Here is a 13856-nt window from a genome sequence, read left to right on the forward strand (position 1 = left end):
GAATCCGTAACCCTCAAACTATGCTACAGTACAGCGCTTTCCAAACCAGCAACTTAATATTCAACTTCTCAAAGATCGGAAATCACTTTTTTCTTTTTCGCTGAACCATGGTGAAAAAACATCACTGTTTTATTCAGCATCATAGTTACATAACAGTTGTCTGTTTCTATTTCTAGAAAGAATTTATTAAAATAATCCTGAAAGACATCTTTTTTCTTTCTCCAATGATTTCAAAACTGTGCCTTCTAATGCCAGTTCCCCACAGCCACGGATCTGACCTGCAGTAGTCAGGGGTAGCAGTTGTCAAGGCACAAGCTCAGCTCTGCACATCGGCTGCAGCTTGTATTACAAAAGAGATATGCCAGGTAGGTCTTCACTTAAAAACGCATAATCCCTTTATCGCATATTGCAACAAGAGAAATTAACATTAAACACGGACTACGAAAGGTAAAGGATTTATTTCCGATATGATTCGTAGAGTTAAATTAAAAACCTACTGAATACTTTATGTAGTAGATGAACATAACCTTAGTTATTTACTTTCTAACAGTTTATCTGATGGCTGGAAGTGTACAACATGAAGTAGGCCTTAATGTTTAATATTTTGCAATTTTGCTTATTATTAGATGAGATTAAAATACAGTAGCCATCCCTTTCGATTACGTTGCAACACTGATCATGTGCCTTGATAAGTAGGAACAATGATTCATTAAATAAATGGTGATGACATCACATGTAGGGAAGACTTTGGATTGTCTATTAAAAATGTCAACATAATAGGCAATTAAGAATAAAACTTCATTTTAAGTGCACTTCCACATGCTTTGTTTATAATATAGCAAGAACTTCCTATCTTTTTTCCAAACATTTCACACTCTACTCTAAAGCTGTTCAGTTGAAAATGCACTTTCCCCAGTAAACTTTTTTTTTTAAAAAAAACAGTAACTAAAATTTCTACCCTTTCATACACTAAGAAATGTTTTCTAATTAAAAACACAATTTATTACAAGACATGTGAAGACAACATATAGTGAAATGAATTTTAATTGTTGTGCTGTGACTAAAGTAAAGTTCTCAAGGCTGCAGTTTAACATTCCAAGTTCTCCCTTCCATCTTTATTGATTCTTAAGATTTTGCACAGAAACTCTTTGGGGGCTAGAACAGCAGTAATTGCATCACACTGTTTTCCAAGACTTCAAGTTTCAAAAGCAAACTCTTCAAAAAGTACAGTTCTTGATTTGATTAGATACAGGGACAAAATATAGCACATACTTGAAGGTTACATGGTCTACAAATGATGGCAATATTTTCCTTGGGAGAGTACAGTTTGTTTTCTTGTAAATACTCAAAAAGGCTCAACTTCAAGCAGTAATAAACACAAGCAAAAGTGATTTAACCCTTAAAATAAATATTCAGGAAAACCTCTCTGTACATACAAGTGAAAGAATATGTAACACTTTCACGCTAAAAGAAAAAATAAAGAATTTGTTCATATAAGCAGCTGAAATCTGCTGTTCCAGCCCAATGTCCCCAGTAAAGAAGGGAGGCACAAACACAGGTGACTACTGTAGCTCACTATCTTATGGCCTTTTTGGACAGGGACATCATCACCATCATTTTTTTTTAATCCCTTTTGTTATATTTGTTTATTACAGCATGCCAAATCCTTTGGCATACGTGATGGCCTTCAATAATCTTTCTTTAAGCTTCTCTTTGCTCGAGTACTCCGGAAGCAAAAGTACATTAAAGCATGTGTGAGATGTGGGTAACCTGCGGGGAAAACAAGAACAGAAGAGAAGAATTCAGTTCTGGGAGCCTTTAGCACATGAAGAGAAACACATTGCTATTTCACAAATTTTAAATATCTGTAAGATTTAACCTCATTTAGCAGAAGCACAGTTTTTTTGTTTTTATTTTTTCCCCATTTACTAACAGGCAAGAGAAATGAAGATTTTTACCTTTCTGTATCTGGGCCATTTTTGGCTATGATCATCTTTAATTTTCCAAGTCCTCCTACAGGGGCTCTGTCTGTGCCTGTTGTAAACTGCAAGAACAGTCTTTTCTGCTCGTCTGTAAATGAATGGACTATTTCCCAGAATTCCCTATTAAGGATGAAAATAAAAATAAGTAAATTGATAGTAGTTTGATATAAACAAGACTTTCCAAAATAACAGAACTCTAAAGTTTTCATAATTCTACTTAATTTTAACAGCAGTTTACAAGTGACATTTATAAAAAGCAAAGCCAGCATTTGCATATTTACCAATCAATTGAGATGCAGAGGTAGAAGTCAAAAATATTATCAAAACACAACAGTTAAAGTGTTTTTTTAAAATTCACTTTTAATTCAATTTTAATTCACTTAACTGATCAGTAAACATTCTTCCTTTACTTTGCATTAATTCCTGTGGAATTATCCTTCAGTATTAACTACCATTAACCTAATTTGACATGTGCTTTTAAGAACCATATTAAAAAACAAAAACAACGAAACCCCAATCAAGACCCCCACGCACCCAAAGACAACATTAAAATAAGCACATGCAATGGATTCACATGATGTTAGTAGAAAGTGATCACTAGGGAAAAAAAATAAAAGAGTATTTGAGCAACTACAGATAAACCAAACAGAGCCAGAGGTGCAAGATTTGCAATCCAACAGAAGAGTTTACTTATCCACAGGTCAGACCAAACAGGGGCTGAAGGGGCTTCACGTTACAGTGTGACATCAAAAATGCCTCCCTTAGCAGCTCAACAGATCAACCTGACAGAATCATTTCTGCCATCTACTCATTATGGGAATCCATACCATGGAAAAAACTAATCCTCCTGTGGTTTTGCAGTCCTCTGTTTTAACACTACAAAAAGTTGTAAGGACACTTCATGCCGATCATAGCTTCTTATTAAAACACTGTAGACAAATTGCAGGAAAAGTAGAAGAGGTGGCAACGGTTCATTCCAGAAGAATGAAAACTAAAGACCGTGCTCTCTTTCAGAAATAAGATGAAAATCCTCGAGAGAACAGGACTGTGTACAGTGGGACAGAGTTTGCAGCAGCGGGTACATGTCCCAGCATAGATCCCTAAAAGCCTAAGGCGTACAGGGTTCCTCTGACCCTTGTCTTCAGAGTCCTCTGACTAAAGGGGACAACAAAGGAAAAAACTAGAAAACATTTCCCCTCCGAGAAAACGTCGGAATTGGTTCATTTTTAACTAAAGGGAAAAAAGGGCTATTCCAGGCAACTTTTTTTTTTTTTCCTTTTAATCTATACACCTGAGCAGTAATGATCGCCCACACCAATTATTTAACCATCAGCCTACGAGGGAGGCCAGTGCCTCAGGGAGAAGGTGATCTGGGCTTGCTGAGAGCTCCTCCGAAGCTGAGGACAAGGCGCTGGTGCTCCTCGCTCTTCCTAGTGACGGCATTGGAGCCAGCAGAAATGACAGATGAGACACTTGCATCTCTGGTGCTTGGAGACACGTTAAACGTTTCGATCATGAGGAGGAAACAGGCACGCAAAGTACTCGTAACCTTTCAGAAAGTAGTAAGATTACCTAATAATAAGAGAGTCTCTTGTATAGCCACCATCATACTCTGTAGTTTCTTCTAGCGCTTGAAAGTCTAGATTCTGTAAGAAGATGACATTTTTAAAGCAATCACTAATTACACATTTAGGATCAAAAAAGCTCCACTTTTTTTTCTGGTGTACTTTCAGGATTCTTACCCTACTTCCACAAATAAGTAATTCAATTTCCTCTGGTCTAAATAAATATTTCAAAGGAGATTCATTGGTCACCATGTGGAATCCTCTCCGAAAGGCCTTGAACTGCTTTTCTACTGATTTATTGAGTATATAGTCAGCATAGAGATTGACAAATTCCTGTAAGGAAACAACCCCAAAAAACCTTAGTACTTTAACACACACTCCACTCCAAGTACCTCCCAATAATGTAAGATCCAAAAATACATTTTATTTTAGTATTTTATTCAGGTTATCTGAGTCATGTTTCTACACAGCAATATTAAAGAGGAAGTCTCAATTATTTCTCAAACAGGCCAAAATATAAAACCCAACAGCCACCACAACAAAAGTTATGCCCTCTATTAGATACTGAAATGTATGTGGTGCAGTATGTTTTCACCAACCCACACTGGCATTCTCAAAGATATAGCCAGACTTTTTAAAATATTTCCATATTTGCACATGTCTGTGCACACATGGGCACATATGTAGCTATATATTTTTTTAAGCAAGAGAAGTCTTCTCTGCTTAGAACTTCACTGTGCTAGGACAGTTTTGACGGTTTTAAAACTTAAAGCAAAAAATAAACGTTTAGAGAATCCTGGGTAATCCTAACAGACCATCTAAAACTACAGAACAGGTAAGGAAGTCATGTGAGTGTAAATTACCTTTCTATTTTCATTTGTAATGGGAATCTTATCACCGTTTTCCTTTAAATCATGCATCATTGGATTGCCAAAGAGATCCGTATGAGAGATTTGAAAAGTTATCATCATATCATCTTCCACACTTCCTTCATACTCTAGTAAGTCTCTCAAACTCTGATAGAGAACCTAATAGAATAGAAAATATGTCTGTCATAAAAAAAAAAGCTTCAATACATTTCACTGAATAATACCAGGACACATGAAGCCACCTGCTCCCAAAGAGCCAAGGCATCGTGTGACACAGTCACCTCAGGACCCCAAACAGGCTGGACCAAAGGCCTAAGCCTGGTCTAAGCCCGGCTGAGAGCGGAAGGACAGAAGGCCCAAGCCGAGGGCGGGAGCTCCCTCAGAGCAGCCACCAGGGCCCAGGAGCCCTCCCAAACCGCAGCCTGGACTGCCGGGTCGGAACAGCCTTTGGGAGTCACCCTCCGGCACCCACAACACGCTACACCAGCAGACTCGCTGTGTAGCTGCTAAACATCACAGAATACGTGTTTTTTTTTTTTTCCCCCCCCTCCCATATCACCTACAAGTCAGGCAATAGACTTTAATGTCTCCTACACTTTGTTTAAAGAAAAAGCAGGGAAATCTTGAAGGGACACGGATGGAACAGCCAAAGACAGACAATCTCTGTGCACTTTGAGACAAAAGAAGTTACTAAACCCCAGTCTTGCTTTATAAAATAAGCAGAGGTTTAGGTCAGAAATTGCCAAAAAGATTTGAAATTGCTTCTTGGCAAGTTTGCTATACTCAAATTAAAAGTATATTAATATATAATATAAATATATTAATATAAATATTAAGAATTATACTTAAATAAATATTCAGGCTTCCTCCTTACTACGCCTGAAAAGCCTAAACACTCTCTTGGAAACTGAAAATTACCCGGAGGAAGCAATTCTGCAAAGATAGGTGTAGGACTCAAGAATACAAGCCAAAGGTGAGAGAAAAAATCAAGTGCAGTATTTTCAACAAGAAAGTGAAAGAGAAACTTTCAATATTTAAAATATTAAAATAATTAAATAATAATTTTAAATTATTTTAATAATAATTAAAATATTCAGAGAATAGCCTCACCCTCTCGCTACCTGCAACTTTGCAAAGTTTTCACAGCACCTTTTGCATTGAAACTCACTGGATTTGGAGGCATTGGCTAGTGAAGACTGGTGAACACCCTCTCCTTCATGCTCAGCAGAGCTAAAGTAACATATGACTTACTACTCCACAGTTCATTTTTGCTTTGAGAAGCTCTGAATTAAATGCTTAAGTCATCTTAGAAAACCAGGAGTCTATAAGGGATGGTTTTAAAAGAAGTCAACATGGGTGTTAATAGTAGAAAAACTTAGTGGGAAAAATAGTGAGAAAAAGAAGAAAGTAAGAACTGCTCTAACTGCCTTGTTCCATAGAAATAAATCCATTTGTTCCTTCATGAAAATTCCAAGTTTATAATCAAAAGAACAAGAAACTGGAAACTTTATGTATTTCAACATAATTTTTTACAGAGAAACTGGCCAGCCTTGGTATGTTCTTACATGTAGCCCTCCAAAGCAGACTGAAGAACCTATTTTTTGATTGCACACGCTTAGCTTTTTGATGAAGCAGGAACACCTTTTTGGAAAGGATGGTCTCATTTCCCTCGCTGCCGAAGGCTTTGCCTGTTCCCTTGCGGGAGGAGAAGCCTCCCCCACTCCGAAGGGCTTCACCCAAGTCCCACCAACTAGGAGGGCTGGAAGCTCCTGCTGCTCTTTAAGGATGGAGCAGGGCCAGGGCATCTTGGTACAAACTTCTATACACAGAAATGAAATACATACAGCATACACCTGCATATCATCAACGTGCATCCTCTTATTGGATGCATGCTCCATGCTGTATTTACTAAAGCGTGCTTATGGCTGAAGTGGTTTTATATAGCCATGGGGAGAGGAAAAAAGGTGGACACCAATCACTTCTTCCAAGTGGTAGGAATGCTGGCAACTGCCCATCGCTATTTTCACATATTTCATACACATCCATACACATGTATATCCTTCACATTCTATGAACACAGACAAACAGCAGCTTCATTTCAGAGATCTGTTTCAAAGGGCACCAAGACACAAAGCAAATCTGGCAGTTTGTAAGAAACACACCAAGGGTTTGCTGACACCCAGGTTTACTATTTTTTTTTTTTTTTTATCAGACAAACTGCTTTGTTCAGATTGCATGTAGTAGCAAATTCTGTTGCTTACCAGTTGATTTTAACAAATAAGACAAAAAAAAGCACCTCTGACAGCCAATTTGTGTTTAACTTAATCTAGACTGAATTATTGCCTAGAAAAGTACGTAGTGAACAGAAAGAACAAAATGCACTTACAGGATGAGAGTCTGCCAGATCCCGGAAAGTTCCTTTTTTGCCCATGAGCTTCCTGTAGACAACCATGGGAAAGTGTACGTCCAGAATACAGTTATTGTAAATAGCCAGCCCCAGCACTATGCCAATCAGCGTAAACTGACCCTCCGTTTCGAAAGAGGACGGATTAAACCAAAACAGTTTTGTAGATTCATCATATGTGAACATACCTGTTAAAAAAAAAAAAAAGTTCAACTTTTCTAAGCATCTATCGATACATTCCAATAAAAGTGACAAGCAAAACATTAAAGTATGCATCAGAGCTGTTCTAGTCTGAAAAAGGGTTTACAGTGCTATGCACAGCCTAGGAGCTCCCCATAATGTTTAGTTATTGCCGAGAGCTCCTAAAGGTGGCACGTGGGGTCAGCTGCGTGACACCCCGGCAGCGCACACAGCGCCCCTCGTGCCCTCCCGCTACGGGGGCTGCAGCAGCAGCAGCACATTAGCACAGATTGTAAGGAAAAAACACAACCAGAAACCACGTGGAGGAACCAGCTGCAACTCCCTCTGTGACGAGTTAGTGGGGAAAGGACCGGCTGCAGTCCTGTTTCTTAGCTGGAAGACAGGAAGGTGGATCATGGACTCTCACACACCAGCTCTAACCAGTTAGATACCCAACAGCTATTTAGAAACTTGATGAGGCCACTGAATTGCTGCAGCAATCGTATCTTAAGCAGCAGGGAAAAACATACCATGTGGCAGCTGTTTCACAGGAGAGGTTGCAAATTTAACAGCCTGTCAGTGCTGAAGGGGGAGCTTCTGCCAGCTCCCTGGGCTGAAGCAGTTGAAGGAAGGTAACTAATTCAGAGGGGAAAAAAAGGACCAGCTTCCTGCCAAGTCCATGAGCTGGGGAAGTTCATGCCAGGTTTCAGTTAGCAGCCAAACTGGCACGTGCTGAGAGCTGGAGGAGAGGACAGCACCTCACAGGCAAAAGAAGAGGTAAAGTCCCCTACCCTTTGGGCTGCAGCAAGCCATAAATCAGCTCTTGCCCTTGAAATGGGTTTTCACATGGGCTGTGAACTATTTGAAGCAGTGCCAGGAGGAAATCACTTGCTTATCTGACTTGACACGAAAGCAAGACAAATGTAGAAATATAGATTTAAGAGGGGAGAAAAAGAACCTCCTTGAAAATAAAATTATATTCTTAGTGATCTGCAGCTTGTATTTCTGATTTCCAGGCAGGAACTACAAAAAAACACCCAAGTGCCTCCATGCACAATAAGTTACATGCCCGCGGTCAAGAACATGAAACGCACTGGCCACAGGAATCAGTCGTGCCAGCTCTTAGCAGATGTGCTTGCTTACTGGCTATGGGACAAATTGGTTACAAGCTGCACAAACATCTCCCAGCCAGGGCTCTTGGCTGAGGATAAGTTCTCAGTCAATTGCACCTGAAGGAATGAACTGAGAATTCATTCAAAGCACCTGGCCTATCCCAACAACTAACCCCACTCGTCTGGGCAAGGTGCTGGGCCAAGGCCAACTACGAGGCCGGCACCGCAGAACACAGACTGAGGCCAGGCAGGGAAGATGGGAACGGAGCTGGGAGAGCGCGAGCAGCGTTGCTGGCAAGGCAGAGGGATGACTTCTACTTTCTGAAAGATGATGGAAAGAGTTAAACGATCAAAACGGAGAACTAACAGATTTCAATTAATGGGGAACTACCTGTTTACCCAGATCCATATCTCGAAAAAACCTTAGTGTTTTATTCAATCACAAAAAAATCAAGACTATAGTATATTAAAATCATAATAAAACACCCTAACAAATAGAAGCTGCAATACTGAATGCTGCCAGTAGTGTCACATTAAACTATCCCACTTTTCTCTTACCAAATGCACGTGCCTCCTGGCATACCTTTGAAAGCAGAATCACCAGAATGCATAAAAATGGAAGCACAGAAGGCTGGTACAAGAAGCAAGGGAAAAAAAGCGATTGGCAAACACAACTGTAACCCTCTCATTCAATTTTGATATTAACTCCACACATTAGATCTACACCAGTTTCAGAGAGGATCCTTACGAGCTGAGGCTTCTTCTGTATCAAATTTTTCAGGCTGGGGAAGAAAAGGGAGGAAGTAGCTCAAAAACTCACCACAGCCCTACTCTGGTTGCACTGCACAAGTCTTTCTCTCTGCTTTGATTACTAATTCTAAAAGCTAATCACAAAGCAAGGTGAAAAGAAAGGTGAGGGAGCAAGCAAAGGAATACTGCAAAAGGCACATGGGACAATTCATACAGATGCAAATATACAACAGCAACTTTAGCTAACTGAACATGTTCATTCCTTTAATTCCTCCTTTGGATGATGGCTGATGAAATGCTGAGCCTCACTGGGTCAAGCACCCTCATCATCATAACCCAGGAATTTGGGGAACTTCCTTGGGAAAAAGCAACAGATGTAGAAAGACACTGCAAAAAAGGTCACTTCAGAAAAACAGTACTTTATTAGATAACATACCAATATCTGGATTGAAGATTTCTTCCACAACCAGTTGAAAAAATTCTTTGGAAACACCTCCTTCATCTACTCCTTGCTCTCCTTCAAATTCCACATACAATTGCTTCTTCAAGTCTGCAGGATTTTCCATGGCAATCATCTCTAGCTGTTGAGTGAATGGATAAAAGCATTTTGTTAGTAACTCTTCGGGAGTTAATGGACGACCAAAAAACCTAAATCAAAATCACTCTCAAAACCCAAGGAAAAAAAATCAAACATAAATCTCAACTATGAGACATGGGGAACCAAAGCTAACGTGCTCTTAAGCACATGTTAGAATTTGAGGATTAATGCAGCAAGAAACTTATCAAAGATCTGGTCTGCCAGCAATTAAGTCTCCTAGTGTCCTCCAGTCTTCCTTTTTTTTAAGCACTTATTCAAAACAGATTAGTACAGTATTGGACAAAATGCACAGACAGTAGGAAAACAAGATATATTACCAGAATAACTAAATTCACATGAAAACAGAAAGAAAGAGAATGCAACTGGTACATGGTTCACAACTCTAATGTGGAGGACTTTGTGAAAGGATTATACACTTTTCTTGAAACCTTTATTTAATAGTTGACAGTGCAAGGCAAAAGACAAGATTTACAGCTCACTAACAGAGAGATGGAAACACAGAAGAAAAAGACACAACAGTCAAATGGGTTCCCTTCTCTCTTAACCCTGGTGAAAAAAAATTCTTGCATTTATTTTTTCAGCACTAGAGCTACTACAAAAGTCAAGAAATTATCTTTCACAGGAAAGGCTTTGGTTTCTACACAAAGCCACTGCAGGTCTGTGTCACTTTTCTCCCCGGTTCACCCATGCAGGTCTCAGCAGCTCAGATTAAATCAGAAGTTCTGCAAGACCCTTTTGCAGCTGGTAAGCGACACGCTGCTCAAAGCACAAACGTGGTGGGCAAACCCGTGCAGCGTGACTGTGCTAAACACATCTGTGGGAGGAAGAAAAGCCAGCAGCAAGAAAGCAAGGTGCCCACCTGCAAAGTCACCTCCCCGATTACATACACGACTTTACACGTGACAGTGCCCACCATCCGAGCTGGTGTACCCACCAGCTTGTCCTTAACGCCACGCCGGCCCATTTCTTTGCACGTCACCCACTACATGTGCCAACACCTCCTTTCTGTCCCCCAGTCTAACTACAGAAGTGTAAAGGACTGGGTGAGCAGAACAGAACAGAGCATGAAGAAGAAAACGACGACACTGCTAGGAAAGTGGTGCCACTTGTGGGACGGGTTTTCTCCCAGTAAGGGCCCAGCCAGGCAACCCCTTCACACGGGCAGCAGGGTGCCCGGCTGCGGGAGGGAAAGGGTGGCCTAAACGTTATCAGGGCTCTGAAGCTCCGCGCGCAAGAGGAGCAAACGGGGGCAGAATCATATTAGTTGGTACTGAAGACTGGTACCAGGCAGAGAGACAGGTTAAAAAAAGGAAAATGAAAACAAGAGAGCTGAAATTAGCAGATTAGCACATGTAAGAAACTGCAGGGTTTTGTGCTACCTAAAGCAGTCTGCCCATTACACATCCTTTGTAGCAAACTATTTTAGCCCTTAGGGAGACTAATTAAGATCTATTCTTTAAAATGCACTGCATTTTGCCAATACCACCTCTGTAAGAAAATGAGCACACAGTTGTAGTCCCCCACGTTGCCAGCATGCACCGAGGACATCCTCACCACAAGCCTACGACAACAAGGCTGCTTTTAATCTCGCCTTTCAGATAGATTTCTAATTACACATTTTATAAAGGTGTTAAAAAGAAAGTTCCCTGTGCTCTTCAGGATTAAGCTTGATCCTTGTTCCCTAATGAACATTTTTAAAAAGAGAGCAGTAATATCTATTTAAATACCTTGCATGCAGGTTATTGGTTAAAGCCGGACAGAATCCTCCTGTCAGAATCTTTCCACTTCGGACTGATACTACCCATCTTGTTCCCATTCATGACTCTCGGCTTTGTAATCTTTACCAATTAACTATTTTGCAGGTTTTACAAATTCTGGTAAATCCTGACAAATCAGGTACTGCCTGTGCAGCTCCTTCAGGATGGCAACTCTCTGCCATAGTAATAAGGGCACTTATTACTATGGCAGAGGGCACTTGTGTTCAGTAATGCATTTGCATTGAGCAGGGTGCTCATTTTTAAAAAGTGTTTTAAACTATTTCAGCTTTTTTTGGGGGGGGGGGGGGCGGGATAAGATTGCTACACTTCACTAAGTGATGTAAAAGAAAAGTAGTCTTAGAAAGGGGGAAGGGAACATTTAATTGAGCACTGCTGGTTGGGTAGACTGGAAGACTTCATGGATGACTGTAAGGAAATCAAGATAAGGGATTACCAAAAAGCCAGTATTTTGAGTCAAAGCCTGCTGTTTCTTGAAGCAGGTCCCATAACCAGGAGAGTGTTGCTAAGCTGCTCAGTTGAAGGCTGCAGACTTAGCTGCTCCTTGGAATGTCTGCATCTCAACACTGATGCTTAAGAAGAAAAATTAAACTCCATGGAAAGCACAGTATTATTCCCGATACTAAACAGGAACTGAATTTCAGCACAGCTTCAGCTCTGCTTCTAAAGTAAGAGACTATGAGCCTCAAATTTTAATTAAAAAAAAAAGTTTGGGGGAAGCACATTATTAATTATCAGCGCAGCAGCCTCAATGTCATCACAAAGATACTGCTAGATAAACTCCATCCATGTTAACGTGAATTCCCAAAGTTTCAGGGCCTTGCGCAGCTGCTGCCCTGACGGTCCGGCTGGCCGGGTGGGTAACGGTGTCACCGCATTTCCCAAGGACTCCCTGGTGAGTACGTGTATTACGTGCCTGAAGCCACGTCACCAAGAAGGGACCAGCTACAAACTGAAGAGCTGGAACGTGAGACACCCCTTTCCACAGGCTCTATTTTCTTTGCTGAAACATGGCTCTGTGCCACAGCATGACTCCCGATAACTGACGTTGTTTACAGTATGCTGGGCTTTCCTAAAAGACCCATGCCTTAATATCTTCCATTTCAGTTTAGTTACCTCCTTAAAACTGATCATAACTGAAATAATCTCTATTCAGTTATAACTATTCAAATAAGCGAAAGCCGATTAAGCTTTTGCAATGTAACACAGTAGTTCTCTCCATGGCAGCAGTGGGAACATTTGTATGTGAAGAGGCAGAAATGGCATGGGCATAACTGAGGCTGAAAGCACCAGTGACATCTCATGACATACACTAGTCACTACATTTTGTAGAGAACTGCACGTGAAACAGTGCGCTAAAGAAAAGGGACCAAGCAACATATCCTCTCAATTGCTGCTCCTGGAGAATAAATTTGCAGATAAAGCGTGCAAAAAAGAGTAAAATCAGAGGAAGGGAAGGAATGAAATAGCCTCTAGGCGATGAAAATAGGAGATCAGGACAGGGGATCTGAGGACAAGTTTCCTTTCCTGTTACCATGTCCCCATACCATGGCACAGCAGCGCAGCTGATTTTCTGAGCCCTGTAGACACCGGCAGGTTAACTGCTCTCCAGGACTGCAAACTCAAGTCTGCCATCAAATTCCAAATTTTAGGGTTTTATAATAGAAGGAAGGATTAACATCTGTCACCCTCAACTTTTCAGCCTAACAAACATACAAGTAAGTGTACAATACAGGAAAGAACATTTCATTAGGTCCATATTAATACACAGAAATCAAGTTTCTCATGGCATGCATACAAAGACATCAAACTGAATCTAAGTGAAAGTTTTGCTTGAATTTGGATGAACTACTTACTAAAAAATATTTAAAAGGTTTTACTTCAAGTTTCCCATATTACATGAGAAAAACCTCTAGAGAAATAAAATCACTTGCCAGTCCTCATATTCGTTATAATGAAGTAGTCTCAAAAGAAGACACACACAATGATTTCTAAGAGTTTAAATATTTGAAGTATTGCTGATAACTTAATGAGTTGAACTGAATAGCAGAGGAAGGAACAGAACTTTGCCCACTTGCAAAGACAAATCATTATTAAAGATGATTGATGTATTTGCTTGAAAAATATCTAGCATCAATACAAAAAATAGGTTTAAGGTCACCTCACCTTCATTTTACCTAATGTTTTGGAGAATGCTTTCAGCATGCAATTGTCAGGTTAATGTACAGTCAAAAAAGACCGCAGCGAGTGTCCTCCAGAAATACAAGTCTGGTGGGTAATTTCATATTCATCTCACAATTCAAACAACTCAGTATTCAGATCAAGAGTTTTATAAAGTGCGAGCCTCTGAAGTTAAAATTGCAATGCCCAAGAGTAAAATATCTGAAATACTACTTACCTGTAATTTAAACATATTTAGGAACTACTTTGACAGTGAACAGATCTAAGAATATGCTTTTACAAATGACAAAATTGCCTTGCCAAGATCTTATTAATGGCTTTCAGAGAGGCCCTTCCCAAGCTGAACACCACATCCAAGGCTGCAACTGCCACCGCTGCAGCTTTGCTGCTGAAGCACATGCTGCCTGCCTTAAATCTGGGTGTTCCCTGGCTAGGAAAGG

General features: G+C 40.2%; 1 protein-coding gene across 8 annotated transcripts in view; it reads right to left on the reverse strand.

The window, feature by feature from the left end:
* Nucleotides 1-439: 439 nt before the first annotated feature.
* The window catches only part of UBE3A (ubiquitin protein ligase E3A), a 50293-nt gene continuing 36876 nt past the window's right edge, over nt 440-13856 (reverse strand). For 7 of the 8 annotated variants that reach the window (XM_088520769.1, XM_088520701.1, XM_088520962.1 and 4 more), the window contains 7 exons: nt 9299-9443; nt 6803-7008; nt 4411-4575; nt 3725-3880; nt 3555-3628; nt 1959-2102; nt 440-1770 (listed from right to left, as the gene is read on the reverse strand). In XM_088520769.1, the coding sequence (XP_088376895.1) occupies nt 1650-1770; nt 1959-2102; nt 3555-3628; nt 3725-3880; nt 4411-4575; nt 6803-7008; nt 9299-9443 (1011 nt within the window). In that variant the 3' untranslated portion in view covers nt 440-1649. The remainder of the gene's footprint in view (nt 1771-1958; nt 2103-3554; nt 3629-3724; nt 3881-4410; nt 4576-6802; nt 7009-9298; nt 9444-13856) is intronic. The other variant, XM_088521139.1, reaches the window with a different exon arrangement.

Source organism: Tinamus guttatus, unplaced genomic scaffold, assembly GCF_059628265.1.
Source record: "Tinamus guttatus ecotype Peru unplaced genomic scaffold, ASM5962826v1 Tinamus_guttatus_pri_ptg000002l, whole genome shotgun sequence".
NCBI classification, from domain to species: Eukaryota; Metazoa; Chordata; class Aves; order Tinamiformes; family Tinamidae; genus Tinamus; species Tinamus guttatus.